This window comes from Micromys minutus, assembly GCF_963924665.1.
Source record: "Micromys minutus genome assembly, chromosome: 9".
Lineage (NCBI taxonomy): Eukaryota > Metazoa > Chordata > Mammalia > Rodentia > Muridae > Micromys > Micromys minutus.
In genome coordinates this window covers 53,137,916-53,150,361 of record NC_137978.1, presented here as the reverse complement: position 1 = coordinate 53,150,361, position 12,446 = coordinate 53,137,916, and the positions used below count along the sequence as shown (strand labels likewise).

The following is a 12,446-nucleotide window of genomic DNA, read 5'->3' as shown; positions in this document are numbered from 1 at the left end:
AAATAAAGACCCTAAGAAATCCACTCCGCAGCCTCTGGGCTCAGGAACTTCCGCCAGGAGCGCGGGAGCCGGTGGCCCGCGAGGCGTAGCTGGGGACGGGGAGCCCGGCCTGCTCGGCCCAAGGCTGCCAGTGTCATTTGGCTTAACTTCTGGCCGAGCCTGGCGGGTGGAGGCGGACTTGGGGTTGCCGTGTTTGTTTGTTTGAACTTCCTTGTCGCCACCTTCCACTCCCCCCGCCCCCAGCTCACCCCCCCCCCGCCCAGCTTCTGAAAGGGGCGCGTCTGCAGCCGGGTGGGGGGGTGTGCAGAAGGGAGGGGGAAGAGGCTAGTTGGGGGGGGGGAGGGAAGAAGAGAAGAGGAGGATCGCAGCAGGGGTGAAAGGAAGAGACGCCAAGAGGTTTATCCAGCCGACTCTGGATTCGTCTCCGGCGTGCGCAGGAATGGCGGCGCTGCCCGGCGCGGTCCCCAGGATGATGAGACCCGGCCCGGGGCAGAACTACCCGCGCACCGGCTTCCCCCTGGAAGGTAAGAGCTCGCAGGAGGCCTTCACAGGGTCTCCGAAGGCCTCTGAGGTGGCACCCTCCATGGGAGTGAGCAACGGGGCTTCCAGGGCTCTGCTGGGTCCGAGTATCCCCGTGCGACCGGGGAAGTTTCTAGAGCGGACACTTGTCAGTTTCTGCGTGGACTCCGCTGACCCCCGGCCCGCGCTCCGTGGGTCACCGGCTGCCGGCCTTTCGCCGCAGGATGCGACTCCCCGGGGAGTTCGCATCTGGTCCGTTTTGCGCTCCGGTAAATTCCCACTATTCTCTGACACCGCGGAGTTCCCGGTCTCTGCGCAGCGCCGCCGGCTTTCTTCCCTAATTTTGAATCGGTCCCTCAAAGTCAGGATGGGGGTCCCAACCCCTTTTATTTCGAAATACTAACAAGCGATACTCTGTTCCTACCCTACCAGATTGTCCGCTTCCTCCAAAGCAACTTACTAACTGGCTTGTCCCCCCCAACCCCCCGCCCGGACAAACTAATTGAAAACAATATATGGTGCCACATTTCCCTGCAAAAACAAAAACAAATTCAAAACACAACTTTTCACTCCGTCTTTCTAAAGTCTGCAAATGTCCCGGGAGAGAAATTTGAGACCGAGAGACGGTACAGCAATGTCCAATCCAGGAGACCGTTTTGGGTGTTGAAACACATTCAGCCAAATTCTCTAGCCACTCAGGGACCAGAGGGGACCAGCCCGCAGCGATCGGCCGGGAGAGGAGAAAGGGCCCCTTTGCGCGCCCCCTCCCTTTTCCATTTAAACCGACGCAAGACTTTCAGCCAGTCACGGGATGGTCCTCTAGCTTCCTCCCGTCCTACAGCCCAGGGTGTCACAGGAGCTGTTAGAAAGAGCGTGCCAGTTTTATTTTTTAGACGCCTCTCTTGCCATTGTGTGGGCCCCATTTGTGGGTGAGGGAGGATGGGGAGAGAAGGCGAGAAGGGGAGGTCTGGCAGCCAGCGATCTAGGGAGGGAGCCCACCCCCTCGGGCAGCGAGAAGCCGCCGGGTCCCCGAATTAGACAGAGGCGAGGAGAGCGGGCTGCGTGATCAAGTGTGCGCGAGCGGCCACGCAGGCGGGAGAGCGCGGCAGCCGGGGATTTGCCGGAGTCCTCCCCTGGAACGAATGCAAGCAAAACAGGCGGCTGAGGACGCGCGAAGGATTAGGACAATATTTGCCCAACATGACGCAGAATACTGAGGAGAGCCGAGTGCCGGTCGCTAAAGAGGCTCTTGAATATAAAGTTGGGCGTTCGAGAGCTCTCCAGCGCTAATGGCGTATCCCGCCACGGAGACCGAGTGACTCTGGCTCGGCGACGCACGATTTCTGATTAAATCTGAGAGTGGCTTCAGATACCTAGTTTTACAAAGAAAAATTGGTGAGGGGGAGAGCGGGAAAGTAAGGAGGGGGTGGTGAGAACAGCTCAGCAGACCGAGCCTCTTCTACCCTCCTACTTTCCAATTATTCCGTCTGCTTCCTCCGCTTGGGCCGCTGTGAAATCGTTGTAATCTTCCAGATCTCTGCAGCCGCGAGTCCCTAAATTGGGGGGATCGAGGCTGGATTAGTGCAGCGGGTATCCCCCCAACCTTCTGTAGAAAATTGTGTAGACTTTGCATTAAGGCCTGCCTAAGTTCTTCCTTCCCCAGAAAACACCAGGTATGCCTATCTTCCTGGTACACACACACACACACACACACACACACACACACACACACACACACACACACAGTGACCCATCTTCATTGCAGCAAAGACTGCTGGGACAATTCTTGCATTTCTGAGACCAAGTTGGGGTGTGTTGGAGCTTGTGGTCATTGTGGAGTGTGCCCTCAATTTGTCCCCAAACGAAATGAGCAGTTTAGGGTGTTTAAGAGCAAAGCAAATATGCTAGGGGATGGTTTGTGCTCCCGGACGGACGCTTCACAGACAGCGTTCTGTCACCAAATCCTTAAGCTGTGTAGACTCTGCTGCCACACTCCTGGGTGTTCAAGCCAGAGCTATGCACGTTAGGAGTCAGGTAGCCACTTAACTAACTGAGTAGTTGAGTCCTGATGACCAAAGGTGTGAGACTGACCTGGGGCACTAAATGTTCCTGGCTGTCAGACTCTTCCAAAGGCAACGGGCCTGTGACCCCAAGCTAGGGTCCCAGAACCATTTGCAGCTGATCTTAGGATCTCTATTCTCTACCGGGCTCAGCTCTGTCCCTTCTGGCATTCAGGTCACACAAAGATGTATCTTCATTTCCAGCAGTGTAGAGAGACTTTGGGGGGACAGACAAGACAAGGTCCCCGAAGCCAGGACTTGTTCTCCCTGTGGGAGCCTTCACGAAGACCCCCGAGATCAGCTGTTAAGAGTCTTGGGTCCCCCTCCCCCCACACTAACTGTATTCCGTTCTGTTCTCACGCACTATCTTCCCTCCCTTCCCAGTGTCCACCCCTCTTGGCCAAGGCCGGGTCAATCAGCTTGGTGGGGTCTTCATCAACGGGCGACCCTTGCCGAACCACATCCGTCACAAGATAGTGGAAATGGCCCACCATGGCATCCGGCCCTGCGTCATCTCCCGTCAGCTCCGGGTTTCCCACGGCTGTGTCTCCAAGATTCTCTGCCGGTACCAAGAGACTGGGTCCATCCGGCCCGGGGCTATCGGTGGCAGCAAGCCCAGAGTGAGTGTCTTTACCTCTAAGGCTGGGAGCAGGCCTTCTCTAGGACTCGGACCTTGGTTGTCACTTCTCTCTCTTGCTATCCCAAGTCCTGGGTGTCTGGAGGCTTACCGTGGAAAAGCTCACAGAAGCTTTTCCTTAGCACTTGGACACTGCCCCATTATTTGAAATTTCGAAGAATGGGTTAGCTGAGCTCTAGATTGTCCAAGACTTTGAAGCCTCGCTGGAATGTCCCTACATCTGCCCTCAACCCCAATCCCCACCGTAGCCAGAAGAAATCTCCCTTTGGTGTTGCCTGAGGTGGTGAGGGGAAGCACCACGAGGTTACGGATTTTATTTTATTTTATTTCTTATCACCACCCCCACTGATGCCATCCTAGGAACCTTGAAAACCCAAAGGCCATCTTAGGAGGAAGGGAATGATCAGCCTGGCAGGAAGCTTTGGAAGGTTGATACTAAAACTATTTCCTTTTCCCCCAATCCCACCTCTCCGCTCCCGCTCTCCCACCTCCACCTCTGAAGCAGGTGGCGACTCCTGATGTAGAGAAAAAGATTGAGGAATATAAGAGGGAAAACCCCGGGATGTTCAGCTGGGAAATCCGGGACCGACTCCTAAAGGACGGCCACTGTGACCGCAGCACGGTGCCCTCAGGTGAGAAGGTAGCTGAGCCCGTGGCAGTACTGGCCGGGAGCCTCAGCGGAGACTCAGAGTGTAGGCCTGGGGTTGGACAGAGGGGGTGAGTGGGTGATGGGTATCTGGATGGGGGGCGGGATACAGCTTAACAGCAAACCAAAAGCCAGAAGGATGGAGGGGAAACAGAAAGTTGGAAAAGATGTTCAGAAGAAGAAACAGAGGTGGAAAAGAGAAGGGAAGGGAGGTTGGGGTGTGTGGGGAGTGATTGAAAGAAAGTTAACCTTGAAGGTGGGGGTCCCCTTGAGCTTTGGGCGAAGTGATCTCAAGAAAGACCTGCCCCGGAAGAGCTAGTGTACCTGGCCTCCCATCCCCCTGCATTCTGAATCTCAGTCTTCAGACCACGCCGTGGTGAGAGGGGATAGCTGCCGGGTTTGTGTCTGACTGTTGAGTAGTTTTTGCACACAAGCAGGGCCAGGACACACCTGACTGGGTGCAGCAAGGATCGGGCGAGCTAGGGCAGTAGGCATGTTGTGAGCGCTTGTAGGACACAGGGAAGGGTCGGGCACCTAGGGAGCGTTCAAGGATGCCTACTGAGAAGCACTCGGTGGATGTCTCTGCAGGCTTACCTGGACACACGTGCTCCAGGAGTGACCAAGATTTCTTAAGCCGTTGCTGGAGTAAATGCAAGCCTAAAGTGTCGTGTAACAGGGAGCTAAGAATGGCGGTTGTCTGACTTCTGCCTCCCACTTCCCCATCCCCCACCCCCGCCTCGCAACTTATACTCTCTCTCTTGCCTTTAATTTCTGAGGTTTAGTGAGTTCGATTAGCCGAGTGCTCAGAATCAAGTTCGGGAAGAAAGAGGACGATGAAGAAGGAGACAAGAAGGAAGAAGACGGTGAGAAGAAAGCCAAACACAGCATCGACGGCATCCTGGGCGACAAAGGTAAGAACCTACCGTGGCCCGTGGCGCCGGAGACCACGTTTTCCCACGCTTCTGGTGAGAACTTGTACGGATTAACCTCTGCCACAGCTGGGACGGTCCGGGATTGGGGGGAACAAAAAAAAAAGTCGCAGATCGCCGGCGGCCTAGGTTTTGAAAGCGTTAGGGTGCGCGGGTCTATTCCTCCTCACCACCACAAGTCCTGAGAGCGCGGCTGCGGGGTAGCACAATCCTGCGCCTCAGCTGTCACCCCTCTCCCCCCCCCCCCCGCGCGTGCTTGGGTCCACAGCCTGTGAACCCTCTAGAGCAGGCATTTTGGTGTTGATCAATTATTTATAGAAAACTTGGGCAAGCGTTCGGGAGATAGGGAGGAGGGCGAGAAAGGAGGAGCCCGCCCGGGGCTCCCTAAATGAATTTGTTAACCAGCCCCGCACACGCTTTCTAAATGGTCCCTTGAAACCCCGCCTGACAGCTGACTGACCGCTGCAATCAATAAAAATTAGCCCGAGCCGTGCGGGCTGCCTCTCAGTCCCGCATGGCCAGGGAGGACTGGGGACACACGGGTGCTTTCCTCTTGGCAAGCACTGTGTGTCGGGGATGGGGGGGGGGACGACTGGAGGCCAAGTTCCCAGATGCCAAGAGTCGGGGGATTTACCCACCATCTTCTGCCCAACCTTAACGAGGCTCGCTTCCCTGCGCGGACTCAGTGCTCGCCTTTCTCTCTGGAGCCGTTAGGGCTGAAGTTTATCTTTCAAGTGTCTGCATCCCGGCTTGAGAACCCGGATGTGTCTCTGTTTCTGAATAGGGAAGTTTTCCTTCGTCACCCCTCCCGCGGAAGTTTTCTTGTCTGTATAAAAGTGGGGTCGTAAGCGAGGTGGGATGGAGATGAAGGTTTCAGAGTCACAAAGACTGAAAAGAGGGCGCCTGAAACGCACATGCCAGGGAGACAAATGAATCAGAAAGACAAGTATCTTTGGGGAAAGTGTGGGACGTTTACTAAAAACCCGTTGTCGTCGGAGAATTTGTCCAGAGGTTTCTGCAGAGTCCCTTCTCAGCAGCTCCCGTCTTGGTCTCTCCCTGGTTCTCTGGAGTGTCTCCCAACCTTGAAGATGAACTTCACAGACAAAATCCCACTTATAAAGACAACACCCAGAGATGGAGACCTAGCCCCCACCAGCCCAGTTCAGCCTAAAGGATTGGGGAGGGGGTAGTGGTAGGCTGTTGATAGTACCTAGAAGGGCTGCTGTCCCTTTGGGGACAAATCTGGGGGGGGGAAGCAATCTTGAGCTGGTGACCCACTGTGCCAGGCCTGCCAAAGGGGCATCAGCTCTGCTCCAGGAGGTAGCCTCTGGCGGATGCCTTGACCATTCTCCCTAGAGCCCTGGGACTCTTTCCTGGAAACCTGGGGTTTATCTCAGTTTATCAGAAAGACAAATTAGTCTTTAAAAAAAAAAATCAGTATTGCTGGTGGATCCTGAATTGGAACAATCTTTCTAAGGTTCATGTTACACACCAAACACCTCTAAGAGTTACCCCCAGGAAGCAGCGGGGGGGGGGGTATTTTGAGTTTGTTTAGAGACTGCTTGTGTTGTGTGCAGGTAGGGGGATATGTTTAATTCAGTGTGTGATGAAACACGCAAGAGGTCAGTGGCCTCTGAGAAAAAGAAGGGAACGGGAAAGAGACAGAAAGAAGATTGAGTCTTAGGAGATCCCTCTGCTTTAGAGAATTCAGAGGCCTCACAAAACAAGTGAACCAGCGTCTTCGCTGGAAAGAGGTTTTCCCTGCCAGAAACCCAGGACGCTCCAAGTCTCCAGGGTTTTAGAGACTGGGTCCGGCCTGTCCAGATGAGGCCGGCTGAGAACACAGGTGTTGGATGTACAGAGCTGGAAGGATGAAGTGGTTTGCTGGGGCAGCTGGTGTCCTGACAGATCCCCAGGGCTCCCGTCGCTGTTGGGGTATGTACGATTCTCTGGGGCACTGTGATGGCCTCCTGAGCTCCCGCATCTCTCAGGTGGCTGGGGACCTTTGGATCCGGAATTTGCAGCTTGAGCATAGGCAATTGTGTAGGGGCAGTGGCTGTGCAAATAGGAAAAGGGTTTGATTGTGGGCAGATTTGGTGTCCAGCATGAACCCTGGCCTGTGGGTTGGCAGGCATGTGAGGACCCCCCCCCCTGTGTGTGTGTGTGTGTGTGTGTGTGTGTGTGTCTGTCTCTCTCTGTGTATCTCTCTCTGCCTGTCTCTCTGTCTCTGTCTCTGTCTCTGTCTCTGTCTCTGTCTCTCTCTCTCTCTCTCTCTCTCTCTCTCTCTCTCTCTGACCCTAGTCGTCAGTTTCACAGTCGAATTAAAGCTGAAAAGCCCCATCCAGCCCCTCACCCAGGGTTGAGTCCAGAGCCTGCTCAGATGCCCACCTCCCTCCCCCCACCATGCGTCAAGCAAGGGGAGGGGTACACACTCACAACTTTGTTTTGCCTTCTTGCTTTTTTGACAAATGCTTTCTCCCAGGGTCGCCCTTCTCATGGCGGGGAGCCACCAAAGAGGGGTTTAAGAGCGCTCCTCTTTAAGCACTAAAGAGAGATCCCTCCCTGGGTCCGTTTCTTCCTATCGTCCGCTTGGCATTTAATAATGTTAAGACTTATTAGAGCTGGTAATGAAAACTGAAGCAGCTGAATGGGAAGCCGTGTTGGAGAGGGGTGTAATAGCTTCCAGGCATGGTAAGAAACTATTTATCCGCAATCAGTCTTCACTCTCAGAGTTTGAAGCACAAACGTTAAGTTGAAGGGTTTTAAAGCAGATTAAATTGAGCTTTTATTTCTCCGCACTTTCATCTCTGAACGGCTCACTCCTGCTTCCCTTGGGCTGATATTCATGAGACTGTGGGCTTTTTTTTTTTCTCTCCCCTTCCTCTTTCCCTCTTATCCTAGTTAAGACTGAGTTATTAGGATTGTTGCTTGTGAGAATTCTCAGAACTACTGCCTATAGGGGCTGTGGCCAAGCTCAGCTAACCTGGAGACGGAAAGGGGACAGTTTGCACCCTTTGTAGGTTAGGCCCTCTCTTCTTCAACCCTCTCCCCAAGAGTCAGGGGGTGGGTAGAGCTGGCCTGGTATAGATCTGAACAGACAAAGCAGAGGGATTTCCCCCTAGAAATTGATAAGGGCATGCAAGGAAAGCTTGGGTCGCTCTCTGTAGTATAAGGAAAATTTGGGCCAGTCTCTGTAGCTCTGTAGTCGCAGAGATGGGCAGGATGGAGAGATTTATAGTAACAATAGGTGTAACAGCACACAACCCACAGCCAAAACCTCGGGCATCTGACTACGCTCAAGCTGAAGCCCCAGCTGAACACATCAGACATGGGACTGGTTGGTCCCTAGGTACAAAGCCCAGTGGGGTTATAATTAAAATGAAACACGCAAAAAGTTACCAGGGGGATAAGAAGTTGTTTTCCTGTGTGGCCAGAAATACGTGTGGGTGTCAGAGTCCAGTGGGAAACCAGAGCTCAGGGGTGCGAAAGGCCATGGGGGGGCCTACGGAGAAGAAAAGCGTGGGGCTAGGACTTAATTTTTCCTTAGAGAGGATTGAACCAGAGTCTGACACAGGCTAAGCAAGCGCTCTCCCCCACGGAGCTATGCATCTCAGGCTGTAGGTTTGTTTTCTTTGCATTTTCCCCTTAATTTATTTGAAGAAAGGTAAACTTACAGGTGTGGAGTGGAATACCAACGGGGAAGGATCAGAAGGAGTTGGAGGGGGGAGCCCGAAGTGTCGGTTTTAGACACTTGTAAAAGGAGGTGGGAAACAATTTAATTTGGCAGCGGCAATGGCTGCTAATGCGGTTTTCGGTCGTTTGCCGCACCGGAGGAAGCTGTTTTGATTGTGTGTACAAGGACCTGCCAAATTTAATTAGGCTCCGGGGGAGCGAATGAATAGGGGAAGGGGGGCAGGGCTCCTCACAGCCCGCACTTTTCCTTAGTGTTTTTCCCCCATCCCCGGAGACTTCACACCTGGAAGGGTCAATGTCTTGGGGGGGTGTTAGGTAAGAAGAGACCTGGGGGGGACCTTGGAGAAGAGGGCTGGCCCGAGAGAGTACCAAGACCGTCGTTTTATCGGGAGGAGATCTGCATCGATTTAAACCTACAACTTCCCTCCTCTGTAAATGTGTGTTTAGAGAAAGGTAATTGACACTCCACCAAATCAAAGGATTACCCCGGGTTGGCAATCTAATCAAACACAGTCCAGGCGGGATTTGAGTCTGTTCAGAGGAGGATCAGCTTCGCATAATGGGGGCTCCGAGGAAGATAGGGGGTGTCAGGCAATTCCTCGGCTTTAGGCAGCGCTCAGCTTTGGACGTGGAAGGAACGGAGCTAGCGTAGGAGGGGGGCCTGGGAGGCCCCTACGGTCCAGTGGGGGATGGGACGCGGAAGGTCCGGGAGGGAGGGAGCTCCTAGCGAGGGGGTGAGCCCACACTGAGCTGACAAGACTCCCTCCCTCCCGCCCCCCAGTCCTCCTGAACCCAAGACAAGAGTGAGGAGGAGGGAGCTGAGACTAAGTGGCTCCACAATAAGGCGATAGCTGTTACAAAGGCGAACACGCGCTCGCACACTCGCAGCCCCGCATCCCGGGGTAAATAAAGTCTGCAAACGGCGCTCCAGATAAACGAGTGCCTAAATCTGGTGTGACGGGCCAGGAGAGAAGAGACAGAAAGAGATAAGGCTGGGGAGGGGCGATGAAGGAGAGTAATCTAATAGAAGACATTCCGAAAAACAAACTTTATAAGCGAGAGAATCAGCGAGTGCAGAGCGCGGAAGACGTGCCGGGCCGATGCGGGCCGCGGGCGCCTGGGTGCTGGAGATGCCGCCGAGATGCTGGGGATACAGGAGCCGGGCCCCCCGGGGGGGGCGTTCAAGGGAGAGGCCCAGGCGTACAGAAGTTGCTGGAGTCTAGCAAGTGGGGTCCCCCGCTGAGAGAACGCGCGCGTTCCGTGTTCACCTCCGGGCACGCACCCGCCGCGCGGCGGCCGTTTCAAGGCGCCTGTACCTAAAAGATTCGCGTGCACAGAGCGGCAGTTAAAGGAATTAGATATTTACCAGTTTGAAATAAGCCTGGCTAAGAAGAAGGGAGAAGAGAGAGAGGGAGACACACACACACACACACACACACACACACACACACACACACACACACACACACACATTGAAAAGATGAGGCTAGGGGAAAGACTTCAAACGAATTCATCATTTGGAACGGTGAAGGGAGATTTACCAGACAGTATTGGGAAGTTATTTAGATATTAATAACACATTTTCCTGAGGCGCGACCACGGCAGACGTCTGCTCTGCTCTCCAAGCTATTTGGCTGGGTAAAATATGGGCATCTCAAATGTTGGGAGGCGATAAGGCAATCGGGCCAACCCTGGTCCTGAGTCTGCAACGCAGTAGCGTTAAACCCGGATTAACCTCCCCCCACCCGCCACCCCTCCCCTTGAAAGGCTTTCCAAATTTTTGAGTGGAATTTACATGGAAGGGTTTTTAAAGCACACACATAACAGTAGCCACCAGGCAACGAGGTGCTTTTTGAGACTTTTACTTTTTATTAAGAAGCCTTTTTTTTTTTTCCTTTCTGAAAACAGTTGTTACACATTACCTTGCGTGTCAACATTACATAAGGCACAGAGAGGGCTCAGCAAACGATACTCTTTGTAAAATTGAGGCTTGCGGTTAGTCTATGGCCATCAAGAAAGTTAAGGTGACCTCTCTGTCCACAGCCCCAGTTAGGGTATCTAAGGATTTAAAAAAAAAAAGAAAAAAAAAGAAAAAGAAAAGCCCCGTAAACTAACAGCCTCAAAACAGCTGGAGAAGAGTACTTTTACTTGGAAACCCCAAAAGGAAGGTTCTCTCTGGGGCCTCGAAGGCCTGACTTGGAGGGGGGGTGCATTCCGGGAATTCCTGAAAAATAGCCGCATCCCCTCCCACTCCACTAATGGGGTAATTAGGAAACCCAGTTGGGGACCTTGGGTGATTGGAAGATGGGGATGCCCCCTAAGTTTCTGTTACCCTAGGCCCTCCCTCTCTTTTTCCCTACCCCTAACTCCCGCTGACCATGGGGAGGGGGTGGAAATCGGGTCAGCACTTTCTGACCCGCTCGGTTGGGATTGGCCCCACTGGGGTCAGGCCGGGGGAGGGAGGAAACTCGCCTTCCCAAATCTAATCAAGGCAGAACGGCGACCTAAAGGGGAAGCTGCTCCATTTGTAGCTAGATCTCTCCATAACTTCAAACAAAGTGGGGCTGGGGAGGGGCGGAACCGAGATTCCAAGGGGGAAAGAGCTTAGGGGAGGGGGAACCTCAACATGAGAAGGGGAGGGGACTTCAGGAGGAAGAGAAGGGGTCGAGGGCAAAGGGGAGGTGGGGGCCAAACGAGGGGATGTGGGGAGATGTGAAGGCCGGGTCAACAACTTAAGCCCGAGAGGAGAGGAACCGCGTCCGGCAGACCCCAGCACCCTCGGGAGGGGTGAGGGGAAATTGTACGAGCCCCAATTTCTGTTTCTAAGCACCCCAGAGCATATTGTCTAGTCCTTTGGTGCAGGAGCTGAGTTGGACTCCCGTGGATTTTCAGGGACCAGGAGGCCGCCCGCAGGTCTCTGGACGCCCAGGGCTGCTGCCATTAGCGCGCACGAGGGCTAAGGGTCAGCTCCCTGGCTCAGTTACCAAGCCTTGGAAGCGCGCTAGTTCTAAATCTGAGTCAGGCAGCGGTGGAGAGGGGCGGTGGGGACCCGGAGCCAAAGACAAGGGGTGAGAAAGTCGGAGAGCGTCTGCAGAAAGGGAGCGATCGCGGAGAAGCTTGCAGGAGAGAAGACGGGGAGTGGCGTGTGGGGACGCTAAGCAGCGCCAAGAGGAGAGGGGGGCGCCGGGCAGCAGGGGGAAAAGACAAAGGGACGCAGTCGCCGAGAGGCTGCCCCGGACCGCGGTCGCGGCGGGCTGCAGAGCAAGCGGGGCCGGGCGGCGGGTCGCAGTGCTTTTGATGCTCGGCGTTGGGTGACACCAGTACAAAGGCGGCTCATCGTATTACCGCGCGGCCCGGCGGCTCCCCGGGATCCAGCCGCTTAATTAGAGGCGAGCGCGCCGAGCGGGTGGGGCGGGGACCCGGGCGGCGCGCTGTGACCCAGCGCTGGGCCTCGGCCAGCCGCACAGCGGAGCGAGATCTCCCCGCACCCACGTCCCCCGCCTCCAGCCGGGTGCGGACTTCGCGCCTTCTCTCTTAGCTGTCCCAGGGCAAAGTTCCTGGGTCTGAGAGGCGACAGTGCCCGAATCCTCAGCTCCAGGTTTTGTCCTCAGAGCCAAGCGGATGGGGATTGGGGAACATTGGAAGGCGAGACTGCTCTCTGAGTCCTGTTCCACCCACCGGTTCTCCTTGGCTGAGTGTTCGCGACCATCGCGGGCTTCTGCTCCTGGCCCCGGCATCTCCGGGTAACCGCTGCTGGAGCACCAGGAATGGGTAGAACGCACCAGCCCCCAGCACACTAGCCTTGTAACTTGGGACGCGTCGATGAATGTCTCTGCGCCTCGATTTCCCACGGATAGAGATTTACACAAAGGTTCCTGTCCTTCGGATGGGATTCCAGACCCATTTGAAAGTCAGGTACAAGCTAAGGAAAACCAACAAACAAAAGCCCAACTCTTCGCTGG

The 12,446-nt window shown here is 54.7% G+C and overlaps 1 protein-coding gene across 2 annotated transcripts in view; it reads left to right on the top strand.

The window, feature by feature from the left end:
• Positions 1–439: 439 nt before the first annotated feature.
• Positions 440–12,446, top strand: part of PAX7 (paired box 7) — a gene marked incomplete at both ends in the record, with an annotated part of 93,285 nt that continues 81,278 nt past the window's right edge. Inside the window, 4 exons of one of the 2 annotated variants that reach the window (XM_080921330.1) lie at positions 440–524; positions 2,964–3,199; positions 3,719–3,848; positions 4,645–4,773. In XM_080921330.1, the coding sequence (XP_080777456.1) occupies positions 440–524; positions 2,964–3,199; positions 3,719–3,848; positions 4,645–4,773 (580 nt within the window). Of the gene's footprint in view, positions 525–2,963; positions 3,200–3,718; positions 3,849–4,638; positions 4,774–12,446 lie in introns of both variants that reach the window. The other variant, XM_080921329.1, reaches the window with a different exon arrangement.